The sequence below is a fragment of the Hippopotamus amphibius genome, chromosome 13 (genome assembly GCF_030028045.1).
Source record: "Hippopotamus amphibius kiboko isolate mHipAmp2 chromosome 13, mHipAmp2.hap2, whole genome shotgun sequence".
NCBI lineage: Eukaryota > Metazoa > Chordata > Mammalia > Artiodactyla > Hippopotamidae > Hippopotamus > Hippopotamus amphibius.
In genome coordinates this window covers 82,501,635-82,519,170 of record NC_080198.1, presented here as the reverse complement: position 1 = coordinate 82,519,170, position 17,536 = coordinate 82,501,635, and the positions used below count along the sequence as shown (strand labels likewise).

The following is a 17,536-nucleotide window of genomic DNA, read 5'->3' as shown; positions in this document are numbered from 1 at the left end:
CGCTGCCCAGACAAAAGAATTCTCCGCGAGCAGTAAGTGGGAGCTTTACAGAAACGGAAAAAGTTAGACTCAAGTATACGGTGGTAAAAGAGAGAATTTAACAAGAAGATAGAAAAAGAGTGTTACTTTACATCTAGGCACCTTCCCTGCAAAAGATGGTACAAAGAACCCATCCCGAAAGGAGGAGCTATTAAATCTTTGTACAAGCCTCTGCTGTTTGAGGTGCCAATTTTATTACCAGAGATGGACACACAATTTATTGTCTGACTGCCTTAGCAATTGATTTAAATGTGGTGAAATAAATGAGCAGCCACTGGCCCTGGGGCAGTTAGCTTCATAAGAGTAGGTTGCAAATCCTGCAGCTACAGCACCTAGTTACTAATGTTGTTATTCCATTGTGTGATCTACACAGTAATAAAATTTTAAATGAATCTCATACAGAAATGAGTTCACAATGGAAGGCTGGGATTACAGCCTTTAGTTTACCAAGCTGAGGTAAATATTTACCATATTGCAGAAAATGGTATTTTTAAATAATTGAAACTGTGCTATATTTGGTTTTTTTTTTTTTTTTGTGCCCTACCCAATTTCCAAAATATATTTGTTTTTGAAAGTAATTTTCAAAAGGAAAAAGACCCAAGTAAGTAGCAAACTGTTTGTTAAGATTAAATAAGTGCATTAATTAAAGTTAACATAAGAAAAATTTCTCTCTCTAATTTAATTTTTTAACTTAAAATACTATTAAAGTTTAATTTGTGTTTTGACATTTAAGTCTTACACTGAAAATGACACAGGTTAAAGAGAAAGAATTCTGTTTTCTTTTGGGATCTCATGAATTTCAGGCAACACTCTTGTTAGAAATGTCTTTATTTTGCCCATACTTTGCCAAGCCAAATTCTTCCTTAAAGCACAAACCATTTTTCTACTCAAAGGGATTTCAAATCAAAGAATGCCCCACTTTTAACTAAATTTTCAAACATTACTTATCTATATCCATTTATATATTCTATACATGTTCTGTAAGAATAAATTATAGTGCTGGAATATGTAAGTTTTCTCTGCCAAGGACAGACACCAGATTTAACCTTCTATTCCTAACAAATCACCAAAAAGGAGAGGGACTATTTAAACACTTTTGTTAGACATTTGACATGGTCTTTTCCAAATAACAGAAGGACCCACAGAGACCGGCTTTGAAGGGCCGTGTTCCCAACGTGGTTTCAATAGGGAACATTCTCTCTGGGCTGAGCACCTGGATCATGTGCAGCGTTCCCTTGGGCTGGACAGCAGTCACTGAGCCACCTGCATCGAGAGGATGGTATATGAGGGCCGGGAGCCTCTGGCCAGCTGTATCCTTCCCCAGCCTTCGGGGCATGTTAGTACAGGAGCCAGGCCAGGCCAGACCAGCACACAGGCATCATCTGAGTGTCTGCCCTCTTTGCCCCACCATGGACGAGTTAGCAAGATCCTTCAGTGGGTGTAGATAAAGGTTAAATGCAGTGGAGCCTGGGGCCGTTGAAACATGACTTGTGCAAAGACTCAAAGCCATAAATTGTACTGACAAAGGCACTTTAAAATATCAAAGTCCTAGGACTTTCCGACAAGCACCAAGGAAGATGATGCAAGATTGAGCTGGCTACTAGGGAGAGCTCCGTAGTTCAGCATGACCCTGACAACCACCGCACAGAGACCCGAGCTCATCCCCTCCTGCCTCCTCTCGTCACTCCATCCCGGCAGCACAGCCTCTGCCCTGTCTGAGCTGAGCAAGGACACACACTGAACAAGCAAAAAATTATTCCTAAGCGTCTTGAAACAACATGATAACATATAAAGGCGAATTAAACTTGGCATCTCTAAAACTCTGCATTGCTAAGTATCAGCTTTTATTACATTTAACTCTCGGTTACCAGAGGAAAGGGAAAAAATGCAAACACTTAAAAAGAAACCTGTTGTTTAAGATCCATTCTACATAGGCCGACAACATGTTGTTGTTGTTGTTGTTGTTGTTGATGTTGTTGTTCAGCTAACACAGTAGCTGATGACTGGGAGACAGTGAGCTCCACATCTTGCCTTTGATGTCAAGATTTTGTCGGTAACTTAAAGCAGACCAGGATGAATCAAGTGCTTTGATCACTTGGTCTATGTCAGCTGTTTTACTTCCTTGGTGATTTTTGAAGATGTGCCAAAATGCCTTGCTCAGAACATCTACCCACCAGAGTATCTCAAATGCTGAAACGGTGAATTGAAAAAGGTACTAGAGGAAAGTTAATGTTTTATGAATTTAAAAAATCAGTCCAGTCATCAAGAAGATATCGTTTTCAGGAAGGATTTTATACAGTTTGGTACAGCTGACTCAAGCAATTGCTAGAAGAGACATGAGACACTGCCACGTGATTTGTATATTTATGGTCGTGTTTTCCATTGGAAAGACTAATTATATATTCCACCTTGCTGACAATCGCTTCCCTTTTGCCCCTGCAAAATATCCTTGTTGTTTTCTCTTTCAAACACTAACAACATCACATTCCTTATGAAAAGAACTAAGACTCAGAGAGCCACAGGCACCTAAGTCTAAATTCAGAAGTATGCCCTTTCAGGAAATACACCCATTTTCTTTTTGAGAAAACTGTTTAAAAATTCAGACTGAATAGCTGCTTCTCAGTTGGAAAGGTCACTTTAAGTGCACTGTCCACAACATTAACTAGAAATGACCCTTCTCATCACTCTCAGCATGTGGGACAGAAGAAACAAATGAAAAGACACACCCAAAAGATGGTTTCTAGAATAGGCCACTTGGATAATAGATGAGATGCTGTGCTCATGGACCACATGGGATCCTCAGGCATTGTTCCCACTGTGAGAGTGTGCTGGGTGGCTTCAAGATTACAAGGCTGCAGACAACTGCAGCATCTCAACTGGACCATCATCCCAAAGTGATGAAAACATCGTCTAAAGTTTCCCAGCAAAGAACACTCCCTCAGTAACGTATTTCAAATTTTGATGCTGCATTTTCGTGATTGTATATTCCTCCCTGTGCACATTTTAGTAGAATAAGTCAAGGAAAATGTTTTAATCATATGATGTCCACACAGTTTTTTCCCCTTGCTATTTAGCTTTTGTCAGGAAGGACTTCACTAAGCAGAATGTGCTTTGTCCTTGCTACGGTAAACAAAGAGTTAAATTACAGGGAGGTCAGAGAGGAAAGAGCATCCTGTCTTCACTTTTCTTCCCATGTTTCCAGACTGCTTCTTACAGACTCCTATCCTCATCTCCTGCACCCTCTCCTCTTTTTCCCTTCCTACCTCTCTAAAGCCAAAAACATTAAAATTAACAATCAAGAACTTCTGGCACTGAACTGGTGCATGGGGCTACACCCATCTTCTGGTCTTTCCTCTTCTGGGAAATAACTTTTAAACGTCAGCAGGTGGTGAGGTCACTTCTAGTTCTACCTGCAGTCACTCTCATTAGGCCTCCTTGAAGGGAAGAGTCTGGTGAAATCACAGGAATGTGCCCTTGCTCTGCCTCTTACTAGAAAAGTGGTACCTAGTGTCTCGGAACCTTAGAGTTCCCATACATAAAATGAGTGTAAAAAGACACACGTTGGGGTGTTGTGAGGATTGGAAGTAACACATGTGAAGGACTTAGCCCAGTGGCTGGCACATTTTTGTGTTCAGTAAAGGATAGAATTTTGTTATCATTATTATCTAAACTCTTCCCCCTTTGCAGTCCTGCTGAATTCATTTTGCCCCACTTTCACTAACTTTAGTGGCCAAGAGCACTTTATGCATAACCTCAGACTCTCCCCCAGATGCAGGGAATAGTCTTGCTTTTAAGAAGTCACTTCTTTTTTTTTTCTTTGAAATTTTTTATTGAAGTATAGTTGATTTACAGTGTTGTGTTAGTTTCTGGTGTACAGCAAAGTGATTCAGTTTATATATATATACACATACATAGATACACGTACACATTCTTTTTTCATATTCTTTTCTATTATGGTTTCTTACAGGATATCGAATATATTTCCCTGTGCTATATAGTACGACCTTGTTGCTTATCTATTTTATGTATAGCAGTGCGTATCCATTAATCCCAAACTCCTAATTTATCCCTCCCCTGGCCCCTTCCCCTTTGGTAACCATAAGGTTGTTTTCTATGTCTGTGAGTCTGTTTCTATTTTGTAAATAATTTCATTTGTATCTCTTAGAATCTTTTAGATTCCACATATAAGGGATATCATATGCTATTTGTCTTTCTCTTTCTGACTTATTTCACTTAGTATGATAATCTCTAAGTCTATCCATATTGCTGCAAATCACATTATTTCATTCTTTTCATGGCTGAGTAATATTTCATTGTATTTATGTACCACATCTTCTTTATCCATTCACCTGTCAATGGGCATTTAGCTTTCTTCCATGTCTTGGCTATGGTAAATAGTGCTGCAGTGAACATTGGGGTGTGTGATCTTTCCAAATTATAGTTTTCTCCAGATATATGGCCAGGAGTGGGATTGCAGGATCATATGGTAATTCCATTTTTAGTTTTTTAAGGAACCTCCATGCTGTTCTCCATAGTGGCTGTACCAATTTACACTCCCACCAATAGTATAGGTGGGTTCCCTTTTCTCCACACCCTCTCCAGCATTTGTTATTTGTAGACTTTTTAATGTTGGCCATTCTGACTGGTGTGAAACCTCATTGTAGTTTTGATTTACATTTCTCTGATAGTTAGTGATGTTGAGCATCTTTTCAAGTGCCTATTGACCATCTATATGTCTTCTTTGGAGAAATGTCTGCTTAGGTCTTCTGCCCATTTTTTGATTGGGTTATTTGGTTTTTTATTATTGAGTTGTATGAGTTTGTATATTTTGGAAATTAAGCCCTTGTTGGTCACATGGTTTGCAAATATTTAGAAGTCAGTTCTAATCAGGATGTGAAGAAGTGGGAAATGCAAAAAACAAAAACAGCAACAGTAATAGGTTCCATTCATGTAGTTATTTACTGATGCTTATTCATCATTACCATGTCACTTAGAAATATACTTAAACCGTATCAAATTACTATTTTTTAAGTTGAAATAATCTAATATTGGCAAGTTCATATGGTTCATCCTAAATAATACTCAACATGATCCTCTTGCTCCATCTCTCTTCAACCTCATCTCCAGGTAGTCCACATCCTCCCAGCCTTACCTGACTGCAACTCCCCAGGTAAGACATGCCCTCCTGCAACTGTTTCCTGAGGCTCTTCCCTATGCCTGCAATATCCTCCCCTACCTCCCCTGGGAAACTCTTATTTGTCCTTCAAGACTCAGCTCAAGTGTCACCTCCTCAGGGAAACCTTCTGTGACTATTTTCCTCCTACTTCCCTCTAGTTACATGTGCACACAAACACACACTTGCACATGCACATGCAGAGGCTCCATGACACCGTCACAAACCTTTACAGTGGGACCTCAGCTGCACAGTAACTGCTTGTTTTTGTATCTGCCTCCCCTATTAGATTATGAGCACGTGAAAGTGGAGAACGTGAGTTCATTTTGTCAGCACCAGTGCCTAGCCTAGCACTTGGTTGTTAATAAGGCCCTGTTGAATGAGAGAATTAAATCATTAAAAATCACAAGATTAATTAAGAGTGTAGTTTTATGATTGACCCATTGTGGCATAACTCCTGGTGTAATACAGTATTTAACATTGTGCCATGCACATTGCATGTGTTCCACAAATGTTTGCGAGCTGAATGAATGAATGATGGCAGGTGAAAAATCTCTTAATTAGATCCAGAGGGTCCTCTTTATTTGTACAATCCAAATAAGAAAGGCGTTCTCAGACACTGAAAAAAGCTATGCTGCCATCTTTGTCTTACAAAAGACTCATCTGAATGATAATGAGTGTGGAAAATGGATTAGCCCCTGGGTGGACAGGGTTTTTTTTATTTGTTTGTTTGTTATTTGTTTTTGTTTTTCATCTGGGTAAAAAAGTAAAAAAGTGATGAGTGCTCCATCCCTTAGGGAGATTTAGTCCCCTCTTATTTTCCATGATTTTGATTTTAGTGCTTATTTAATTAAGAAAATTAAACTATTTGGGGTACACAAATTAAAATTGGTAAAAAATAATGGTTCCTGGGATTGTATTAATGTTGATTTTTATCATTATTTTATGTATCTGCCAATCATATAACTCTGGAGAAATTGGTTATCATCTGTTCTTGGATTCTACTGATAAGGCATCATTGTCTCTAGGAGTATTCTACTATTATGTGGCCAAAATGTGTCAGTAATCTAATTTTTAAGAGGATCAATAGGGACTTCCTAGGTGGCGCAGTGGTTGAGAGTCCACCTACCAATGCAGGGCACACGGGTTTGAGCCCTGGTCCAGGAAGATCCCACATGCTGCGGAACAACTAAGCCCACATGCCACAACTATTGAGCCCATGTGCCACAGCTACTGAAGCCCACGCTCCTAGAGCCTGCGCTCTGCAACAAGAGAAGCCACTGCAGAGAAGCCCACAAACCACAATGAAGAGTAGCCCCCACTCACCGCAGCTAGAGAAAGCCCATGTGCAGCAACGAAGACCCAACACAGCCAATAAACAAGTAAAATAAATAAATAAAATAAAAAATAAAATGATCAATAAATGTTGCTAACCCTCATTATCTGTATTATTACACAATATGCTTCAAATAAAGAACTGAATTATTTTAAAAATAAGCAATGAAGAAGACCTAATTTATTGGTCTTGGCTCAGAAACCAAGCATTTTAAAGTGCATTAAGGAGGCTATTTTTCAAGTTTCATGAGTTAAAGAGTGTGTTTTGTCCTTTAGCCAGAGCAGGTAAGTATCATTGAGATCAAGGGTACATCGTAAAACTAAAATAAAGCAAAATAGACTTCGAAAAAAAAATTATCAGGGATAAAGAGGGATTTTTATTGGGGTAGTATTGAGTCCATAGATCAAATTGGGCATCTAACAAAGTGTCTGACTCCATCTTTGATGTTTGATGATTGACAGCTATGAAGCCCCACCACTCTCCCTTACCTCTCTGCCCCACATCTGGACATGTTGACCAGAGATCCCAGGTGCTCTCTTCTTTGGCACCAGCAGGAAGTTAAAAGCATGAAACCCCAGCCCACAGAAAGAACTCTCACACCAGCCCCACCCTCTAAACACCCCAAAACCCTAAGCCCATTCTTTCAAGCCATTTTACACTCGTTTGGGAGGCTGCCTTGTTCTCCCCAGAAAGCCTTGTTATGTGAATAATAATCTCACACCCTTTAGGTGCATGTGTGGCATCATCAGTTTTTTTTTTCAATAAATTTATCTGTTTATTTATTTATTGGCTGCATTGGGTCTTTGTTGCTGCACACGGGCTTTCTCTAGTTGTGGAGAGCAGGGGTTATTCTTCATTGTGGTCCAGGGGCTTCTCAGTGCGGTGGCTTCTCTTGTTGAGGAACACAGGCTCTAGGCGCACATTTCAGTAGTTGTGGCATGTGGGATCTATAGTTGTGGCACGTGGGCTCAATAGTTGTGGCTCACGGGCTTAGTTGCTCTGAGGCATGTGGGATCTTCCCGGACCAGGGATCAAACCCGTTTCCCCTGCATTGGCAGACAGATTCTTAACCACTTCGCCACCAAGGAAGCCCGAATCATCAGTCTTGACATCCAAATTTTGGGTGGGGCAGGGGATCCATTGTGCATCTGCAGGCTGACCACAATAGGGGAAAATTGACATTTTTAACAACGTGGACTTTTCTTATCTATGAGTACCATAGATCTCTCCATTTATTTGTCTTCTTTAATGTTTCCATAAATACTTTCTAGTTTTCAGCATGTACATTTTGCCCATATTTTGTTAAATTTTTCCTAAATGGTTTATATTTTGATGCTATACATAGTCTTTGATGCTGTACCTAGTCTTACTTTCTTATTTCAGTTTCCAGTTGTTCTTTACTAGTACATAGAAACATAATTGATGTAACATCAGCAAGATGGCAGAATAGGCGTTCTCTACCTTCATCCCCTCCTAGTACATTGACTTTTACAGTCACCTACAGATAAGAGCACCCTGGTGGGAGTCCAAGGGTCCAGCAGAGAAACCCGAGCACACTACTGAAGCAGAAGAATCCAACAATAGATGCATCGAAGATGGTAAAAGGAAGAGTTTCACTTGGCCCACATCACTCTTCTCCTAAGGCTTGGTGCCAGGAAAGACCCCCCCAGTCATGAGAAAACTGAGAGCATGTGAGTGAGTGCCCGGGTCCCCCAGCCAGGCAGGATGCTACCCAAGGGGCCCACTTGTTTCTCACCTCACCCAGATTACTGAGGTGATCCTCAAGCTTGAGACGTGGGGAGAAGGTGAGAGTACAGCAGCCAGGGCTCGGAATTCATCTCAGGGATACTAATAACTGCTTCATGGATCTGCTTACTCACTGATTCACAGACTCTATCAGAAAGCCCACCCACCAGAAATGACAGATGCCACATGCAGCGCCCCACCACTCCCCATGTGCACCCCCAATGCTCCCAATGCCTAACTGCCCCCCTCCTTGCATGGCCAGCTCCTGTGGACAGTGAGAACGAGTACTTGCAGATGACTAGTGAGAAAGCCCAGAGAGCCAGCCTAATTCTGCGAGATTAGATGAAGACTCACAAACTTGAGCATTTCAGAACACTTCATTAGGGAAAACAAACAGGATGTTTTCAACACCTAGCCAGGCTTGGCAGGATTGAGAGAAGGTATACACTCTCAGGAATTTCCCCCAAGAAGGAACAACAAGTGTGGAGCAGGCACACCCATAGAAAAGGTCTGAAAAAGCCTCAGAATCTCTAGCTGGACTACCAGGTGAAGGTACTCTCTCCTAAAGCCAGTCAGTAAAGCTTAGATGTGACTGCTTCTTCAAAAGTGAAAACAGCAATGTAAGACTTCAAGTAAGGAACATGAAAAATCAAGGAAACATGATATCTTCAAAGAAACACAGTAATTTTCTAGTAACTGACCCCAAAGAAATGGAAATTTATTAATTGCCTGACAAAGAATTCAAAATATAATAATTGTTTCAAGGACAGTCAGTGAGTACGATTCAGTGAGTACACAGATAGACAATGTGACAAATTCAGTAAAACAATGTATGAACAAAACTGATAGTTTCAACAGAGAGATGTAAACTATCTGAAAGAGAAATTAAGAAAGCAATCCCATTTACAATAGCATCAAAAACAATAAAATACTTAGGAATAAATTTAAGCAAGGAAGTAAAAGTTCTGTGCACTGAAAACTATAAGACATTGCTGAAAGAAATTAGAGACAAATAAATGCAAAGACACCCTATGTTCATGAATTGGAAAAATTAATAATTGTTAAAATGTCTATACTACCCAAAGCAATCTATAGATTCAATGCAATCCCTATCAGAATTCCAAAGGCTTTGTTCATAGAAATATTTAAAAATCCTAAAATTCTTACAGAACCACTAAAGGCCTCAAGTACGCAAAGCAATCTTGGAAAGAACAAAGCTGGAAGCATCACACTTCTTGATTTCAAACAATTTTTTTTAAATATATTTATTTTATTGGCTGTGTTGGGTCTTTTTTTGCTGTGCACAGGCTTTCTTTTTTTAGTCGTGGGGAGTGGGGGCTACTCTTCGTTGTGGTGCGCGGGCTCTCCATTGCCATGGCTTCCCTTGTTGTGGAGCATGGGCTCTTGGCACGTGGGCTTCAGTAGTTGCAGCACATGGGCTCATTAGTTGTGGCTCACGGGCTCTAAAGTGAAGGCTCAATAGTTGTGGCACACGGGCTTAGTTGCTCTGAGGCATGTGGGATCTTCCTGGAGCAGGGATAGAACCCGTGTCCCCTGCATTGGCAAGCAGATTCTCAACCACTGTGCCACCTAGGAAGCCCGATTTCAAACTATATTGCATGACTATAGTAACCAAGAGTATGGTACTGACATAAAAACAAACACATAGGGGCTTCCTAGGTGGCGCAGTGGTTGAGAATCCGCCTGCCAATGTAGGGGACACGGGTTCTATCCCTGCTCCAGGAAGATCCCACATGCCGGAGCAACTAAGCCTGTGCACCACAACTATTAAGCCTGCGCTTTAGAGCCCATGAGCCACAACTATTGAGCCCATGTGCTGCAACTACTGAAGCCCACGCACCTAGAGCCTGTGCTCTGCAACAAGAGAAGTCATGGCAATGACGAGCCCGAGCACCACAACGAAGAGTAGCCCCCACTCACCGCAACTAAAGAAAGCCCACGCACAGCAACAAAGACCCAACACGGCCAATAAAATAAATAAATAAATTTATAAAAAACAAACAAACACATAGAGCAATGGAACAGAATAGAGAGTCCAGAAATACAGTCAACTAATCTTTGATAAGGATGCCAAGAACAGTCAAATGGGGGAAAGGATAGTCTCTTCAATAAATGGTAGGTACTAGGAAAGCTGGATATCTACACGCAAAAGAATGAAATTGGACCCCTACCTTATTCTACTCACAAAAATTAACTTGTGATTAATTGAAGACAAATCTAAAACCTGAAACTGTAAAACTTCTAGAAGAAAATATAGGGAAAAATTTCCTTGAAATTGGTCTTGGCCATGATTTTTTTGGATAGAAAACCAAAGGCACAGGCAACAAAAGCAAAAATAAACAAGTGGGCTACATCAAATTAAAAAACAAAGAAAACAATCTAATAAATGGAAAGGCGAACTGCAGAGAATATTTTCAAGCCATATATCTGATAAGGGACTAAAATCCAAAATGGTTAAAAACTAATACAGCTCAATAGCAAAAAATCAGCAGCAGCAGCATCTGATTTCAAAATGGGCCAAGAAAAAAAAAATAAAAATAAAAAATAAAATGGGCCGAGGAACTGAATGGACATTTTTCCAAAGAAGGTATATAAATGGCCAACAGGTGTATAAAAGGATGCTAGACATCACTAATCACCAGGGAAATGCAAATCAAACCACAGTGAGATACCACCTCACACCAGTTAGGATGGCTATTAGAAAGACAAGAGATACCACGCATTGGCAAGGATGTGGAGAACAGGGAACCTCTGTACACTGTTGGTGGGAATGTAAATTGGTACAGCCATTATTACAAAAGTGGATGTTCCTCAAAATAAAATTACTATATGATCCAGCAATTCCACCTCTGAGTATATACCCAAAGGAAATGAAATCAGTATCTTGAAGAGATATCTGCACTCCCATGCGCACTGCAGCATTTCTATACAATAATCTACATAAAAGACATAGCAACGGCCCTAGTATGTGGTAAGCACATGATGAATATTAGCCTGTATTATACCTATTACATGATAATTTTCTGCACATTTTTGTAATCTGCTCTTTTTAACCTGACAATATATTGGAAACATGCTTCTCTGTGAGTAAAGAGTTACATGATTTCTTATTCTGAGGCACTCTTTCACTGTAAGAAAATAAATGTAAGTGCAAAGTTGAGCTACAAGGCTATTTATTACAACACTGGGTAAACCAGAGAAAAACTGGCAATCGTCTAAATATCTTGTGGTATGACAAGTGTAGAATCAAGAAAGTTCAAAAAGATTATACAGCTTCTATGGAAAACCATATGGAAGTTCCTTTTTAAGATTAAAAATAGAACTACCATATGATCCAGCAATTCCACCTTTGGGTATTTATCCAAAGAAAATGAAAGCACTAACTCGAAAAGGTATGTGTACATCCATGTTCATTGCAGCATTATTTACAATAGCCAACACAGGGAAGCAACCTCTGTGCCCATAGATAGATGAATGGATAAAGAAGATATGTTACATGTACACAGTAGAATATCATTCAGACATAAAGTAGGATGAAACCTTGCCATCTGCAGCAATGTAGATGGACCTTGATGGCATTATGCTAAGTGAAATACGTCAGACAAAGAAAGACAAACAGCATATGATCTCACTTATATGTGGAATCTAAAAAACAACAACAAAAACCACAAGAACACACACACACACACACCAGCTTATACCAGCTTTCTGTTTATTTAATATCACAGCTAAAGAGGAGAGAGCTAACCTCCCATTCATGCTAACTCAAAATGAGGTAACGAGGTTGGGACTGGAGGGTCTCAGTGCTAATTCTATTTGCCCCAGCAGGGGCTTTAAGGTGACTTTGGAGCGAATGCCAGGTTGAGGGCAAATCCTGCTGGAAAGTCCAGATTCACTTAGATGGAAAAGGAAGAAATTTCCCAAGGATGGAGCTGAAACTGATTGAATTAATCTGAAGTTGAGAAGCAAGGAATAAAAGGGCAGGGAAATGACTCCTTGACTGGTCTCCAGGCTTCTTGGCAACCTGAAACTGTTACTTCTTTGTTTATTAGAAAAGCAAAATAAGGCCTGGTTTAAAGAAGGAAGTCATTTTCCAATCTGGCAAGTACACAATATACACCTTGGTGGAACCTTAGAAGGTTTGTATCAATCATATTTAATGTGTATATTGGTTATTTTAATTACCTAATAATACAAACATAAAATTTCATATTCTATTATATTGTATATGGTACAAAGGAGAAGGGCCTTCCTTACCCCACCAATCCAATCCCATTCCCCAGTGGCTACTATGACTATTTGGGGGGTACTCTTTCGTTTTTTCATTCATGTTTTCCTGGGCTCATATGAACATGTGGGTACAAATAAAAATATGTTGAAATTTTTATTAAAATTGATTTATTCCATACACATTGTTCTACAAATTGATATTTTCACTTACTAAAATATGGTGGACAATTTACCTCTTCCTAATTTTGTCCAAGGTAGACTTTACCAGGAATAATGTAAATAGGAAGCTTTACCTTAATACAGCCCCCCTTGCAAAAGAGCCCTCCCAAATTATATATGTGTATTTTAACCAAGGCCATCTGGAAATAATCCTTTATAATTTGTCTGTACTGTTTCACTGCACAGTTCCTGAATGCCCATCCCAGAACTAGTGCCAAGCTGGCTGTGTCAGAATCATTCTAGTTTTTTTTAAATATACAGATTCTGGGGTCTAGCTTCAACAAGTCTCATCCCATAATAAGTCCGGAAAAGGAGCTGGGAATGTATAAAATATAACACAAGTGATTCTAATGATCAGCCAAGTTTGGAGACAATGGAAACATCAGTGTTTCCTGGAGACCACGTTAGCTGTAATAGTAGTGGAAGATGAGCTTGTGGTCACCACAGCAAGTCAGTTCACTTAGCAATACACTACTCTTACCATGGGGCCTCGTATTCTGCCACGTGAGTGTACCACACCTCGTTTAACTTCTGCCCTATTGAGGAGCATTTAAATTGATTCCAAACTTTTTTTTATGAGTAACACTATAACAAACATCTGAATGTGTGTGTGTGTGCGTGTGTGTGTAAAAACAGAGACAATAGAATAACTTCCTAAAAGTGGAATTAGGGGTTCAAGGGGTATATGTTTTTTAATTTTTGAAACAACCCCTCCAAAGCCACACCATATAGGCTCCTTTCTTTTTCCACAATATATTATCAAAGGACGAAGTATTTTATTTCATTCTCCAAAGAAATATATTAATTATAGTTATTAACTATAATACTCTAAAATGAATGTTATTTATGATTATTCTAGAATCTTACTAATCATCTGGATTTTTCTTTGATACTTTAATAAAAACTCATTTTTTTACCTTTCTCAACTAATGCTTTATTATTGAAGTAAGGTGCTGTACAATATGTTACAGATATACAACACAGTGATTCACAATTTTTAAAGGTTACATTCCATTTATAGTTATGATAAAATATTGGCTATATTCCCCATTTTGTACACTATATCCTTGTAGCTTAATTTATACCTAATAGTTTGTACCTCTTACTCCTCTACCCCTGACCCTCCTTCTCCCCCTTCCCCTCCCTTCTCCCCACTGGTAACCACTAGTTTGTTCTCTTTGTTCTTTTTGAAATAACTAAAAATCCAAAGCCTGTATAATTTTTATCCTTAAAATACCATGTTCATTTGTTACTGAACTTTGCCCCAAAGTTCAGCAAGCCCAACGCTGAGACACTGAGACATGGAGGTTTGCAGCAGAGAAAAGTTTTATTCAGGAGGCAGCCAAGTGAGGACACAGAAGAACAAGCCTCAAATCCACCTCCCCCAGGGCAAGGAGCTTGGGGTGTTTATAGGATAAAGCTGAGGCGTGGGGGGGACATGGGGAAAGGTGATTGAAGATACGGAAAAGGTGAGGTAATTGTCCTGCCTTATAGATACCACCGGTGCAACTCAATAACAAGCCTCTTCATGGGAGGAAAATGGCAGGTTAGCATGCTGTGAGGCTGGAGTTTTTGGCCCTCTGACCATCACAGGGTCACCAGTGGACACTTGCACATACCCAGTGGGAGAGTCAATGGTCTCAACCAGTCAAACTGAACTAGACACAGCTGACTCCCAGTTCCTGATAGAACAACTTGGGCAAATATTGTTTAGTCTACATGACACTTGGAGGACGTGCAAGTTTTTGCAAAAAAATCAAAGTGGAGATTTATCAGAGAAGGTACATTACAGTCTGTTATTTATTAAGCAATTTATATCTTAAAGGATCTAACTGGTGACTACCCCTTGGTTTCACATTTGCTATGTAACTATTTCAAAAAAATAACAAAATGGCAACCATTTGTTGGGACTTACCACGTGCCAACCACATGACATGTACTAGCTCATTTAACTCTGTTTAAAAATAGGCAACTAAAGCCAAAATTAAAGTGCTTAAGACCACACAGCTAATAAATATTAGAAGTGGGATTTGAACCCAAGCTGACTGACCCCTAGGCCCAGGCATGTGATACTCAGAGTATTCAAATTTAACTTTTCAATTTTACTGTAACAGAGCAGTGTGAATGGAAGCTCAAGTATATTACAATGAACGCACATAGAAAGACATTACTGTCACCCTTAATCTGTTCCAACAATTGTGTCTATGTAGAATATATCCTGAACTGCTAACTCTCACCTTGTCCACTACCTCACTTCTCAGCTCTCCTGTTATGCTCTCTGCAGCTTTAGAAGATTCTGGGTGCAGCTGGAAAAGATCAACTATTGTATAAAAAAAAAGGATTGCTCAGGAAGACCCATTTATCACCATATTCATCTATGACAGGAGCTGCAGGAAGGGTTAACATTTTAACACACTACTTGCTTCTTAAAAAAAAATGGGGGAGAGCTTTGAGATGTGTTTTAACTGAATATGCATATAAATAGGAGTTTAGAACTGGTTGTTCTTTGTCTATAAAAAAATTCCTTCATTCGACAGCAGTAACAACAAACACTTATTGAGCTCCTACTACTTGGGAAGCACTGTTACAGATGCTGAAAGTAGCAGCGCTGAACAAAGCACAGCATGAACAGACACACTTCCTCCTGGAGCTTACATTCCAATGAGGGAAGACAATGTAACAAAATAAGTTAGTAAGATAGTATACTTGTTGGTAGTAAGTGTGAAAAAAAAAATAAAGATTGTTGGACCTTTCCAAAGCAATGTACACAACTGGACAAGAATAAAAAAATCATACATGTATTCAATACATTGTCTCTAATTGAATTATCTAAAAATAAGCTATAAACTTAAAAAGGAAAACAGGCAATTTGTTGACTTGGATCTCTCAAAATCTCTGCATCATAAGGTGAAAATCAAACCTCCTTACTAAAAGATCCATACTTTTGTTACTTTTCATGAAGTTCAGTGACAGAGTAGTATACTTCATCCAGCCTTTGAAAACAAGTATTTTTCTAAGGTGAAGCTAGGAGAACACTGCTTCATAAGGAATGAAGTAAAAATCCAAACTGCCATCCTTGGGGCTGGTTCCTTCAATATTCACTACCTCTCATCTGCTCTACAGCTCTCTGCTCTGAGGCCCAGCCTCTCCCCTCTTCAGCAAACCAGACCATCACGTTAATAAGAGTTGATTTGTAAATAGCGTCTCCCTCACGCCATCTCCATCCCCCTTTGGCCAGGCTCCTACTTTTCTGCTCAATGGCACAGATGCGGCTTTGAGCTGACTGGGACCAGGCAGCTATTAGCAGCAAATCCAGTGAGGGAAATTAATGAAGGGGACCACTAATAAAAGACAGCTCAGGACAGCCAGGCTAACTTGCTCCGAGCAGTAATTAACTTTTTTTCTCTTTTTTTTCTTTCTCTCTCTCTGTCTTTTTTTTCTTTCTTTTTTTTTTTCCTAGCTCATGAAGGTAAATATGCCACCGGCACTGGTCCAGTCTAACTCTTCTTTATTAAAAAGGAGAGAGCAGAGCTATTCATGGGGAGCTGAGATTTAATCTGTTTTCCCCCCAAGAAGAATTTTAAATTACTTGTGGATGTATTTGTAGATCCGGATACCCAAATCAAGATATACCTTTAAAGATGAAGGAGAAAGGAGGCAAATGAAGAAATATGAGTCTCTGAATAAAAGAAATAGTCATCCTCTGCTTGGAGGCAGCATGAAAGAGAGAAGCTTTTTTAAAGGTTTGCTTTTCTTCCCTACCTAAAATGGTTTACTTTTTCTGTTCAATGCAAGTGCTGAATAAAAAACAAGATTGGAGTCAAAGTGCATGGCAAGTCTTAGATGTCAGTGTTAAATATTAGCCTAGCTTGAGGGATGCTTCTGTTACCTTCCTCCAGCCTCCAGTTTCTGTTTTTAAAGGCATGGTTATAAAAGGCAACTTAAAATCTGATTTCTTCATCTATTTTTGAAAATCAACACAGCTCTTCTTCTGAAGATATAAGCCTTCTGAAAATATATGCATCAACATAAAACTGTTAGGGTTTGTCCAAAAGTGTTTCTAAAAACAAACCTAGAGTATTTTATGAAAACTTTGAAAATCAGAATTAGAAGAGACTTTGGAAATATCTAGTCTTATCGGGCTTATCAGGCAGAGACTTACTCATGGTCACAGCCAATCAGTAACAAAAAGGACCCTCACCACAAATTCAGCCTCTTGACTCAATCCAGTGCTCTGTCTTCCCCAAAATGAAAAGCCTCATCACATACTCTAAGTTAATTAGCTGATTATAGTACTTCAGCTAAATGTGTAATTTATCTATACTGTCCCCTTCCAGGCTCGGGTACAACAGGATCAAAAAACATCACAGTGAGTTTTATCCATCGAGTCCCAGGAATCAACCTACTCTTCAAACTAGCCTCCAGAACCTGTGGAACCAACTCAGTCACATTCTAGATAGGATGGACAAACACATAATTATGTGCAGGGCACTCTCAAGGATAGATGGCTTCAGGTAATGGGTGCCCTCCTACAAACTGCCTTCAGTCAGTAAATAACACTATACAAAGAAGAGCACAGATGCATATTATTATTTCCCACGAGATAGCCGAAAGACTAGGTGTAGTGAATAACAGAACTTTATATGTGCTTACTTCTACATCAGCAGTATGGAGAAATAAAATTAAAGTTTATTAAAATGAAATAGTTCTTTATGTTTCTGTGAAGACAGTGACATTATATGCTTTAAAGATAAAAATAGTTTTTATTACAT

At 39.3% G+C, this 17,536-nt stretch overlaps 1 protein-coding gene across 2 annotated transcripts in view; it reads left to right on the top strand.

Moving 5' to 3' along the window:
• Positions 1 to 17,166, top strand: part of ALPK1 (alpha kinase 1) — a 137,735-nt gene extending 120,569 nt beyond the window's left edge. Inside the window, exons 16-17 of one of the 2 annotated variants that reach the window (XM_057705119.1) lie at positions 16,372 to 16,507; positions 17,102 to 17,166. Coding sequence is in view for 1 of the 2 variants with exons in the window: in XM_057705127.1 (XP_057561110.1) it covers positions 16,372 to 16,403 (32 nt within the window). In the remaining variant the exon portion in view is untranslated. Of the gene's footprint in view, positions 1 to 16,371; positions 16,508 to 17,101 lie in introns of those variants that run through there. The other variant, XM_057705127.1, reaches the window with a different exon arrangement.
• The last annotated feature ends 370 nt before the right edge of the window (positions 17,167 to 17,536 follow it).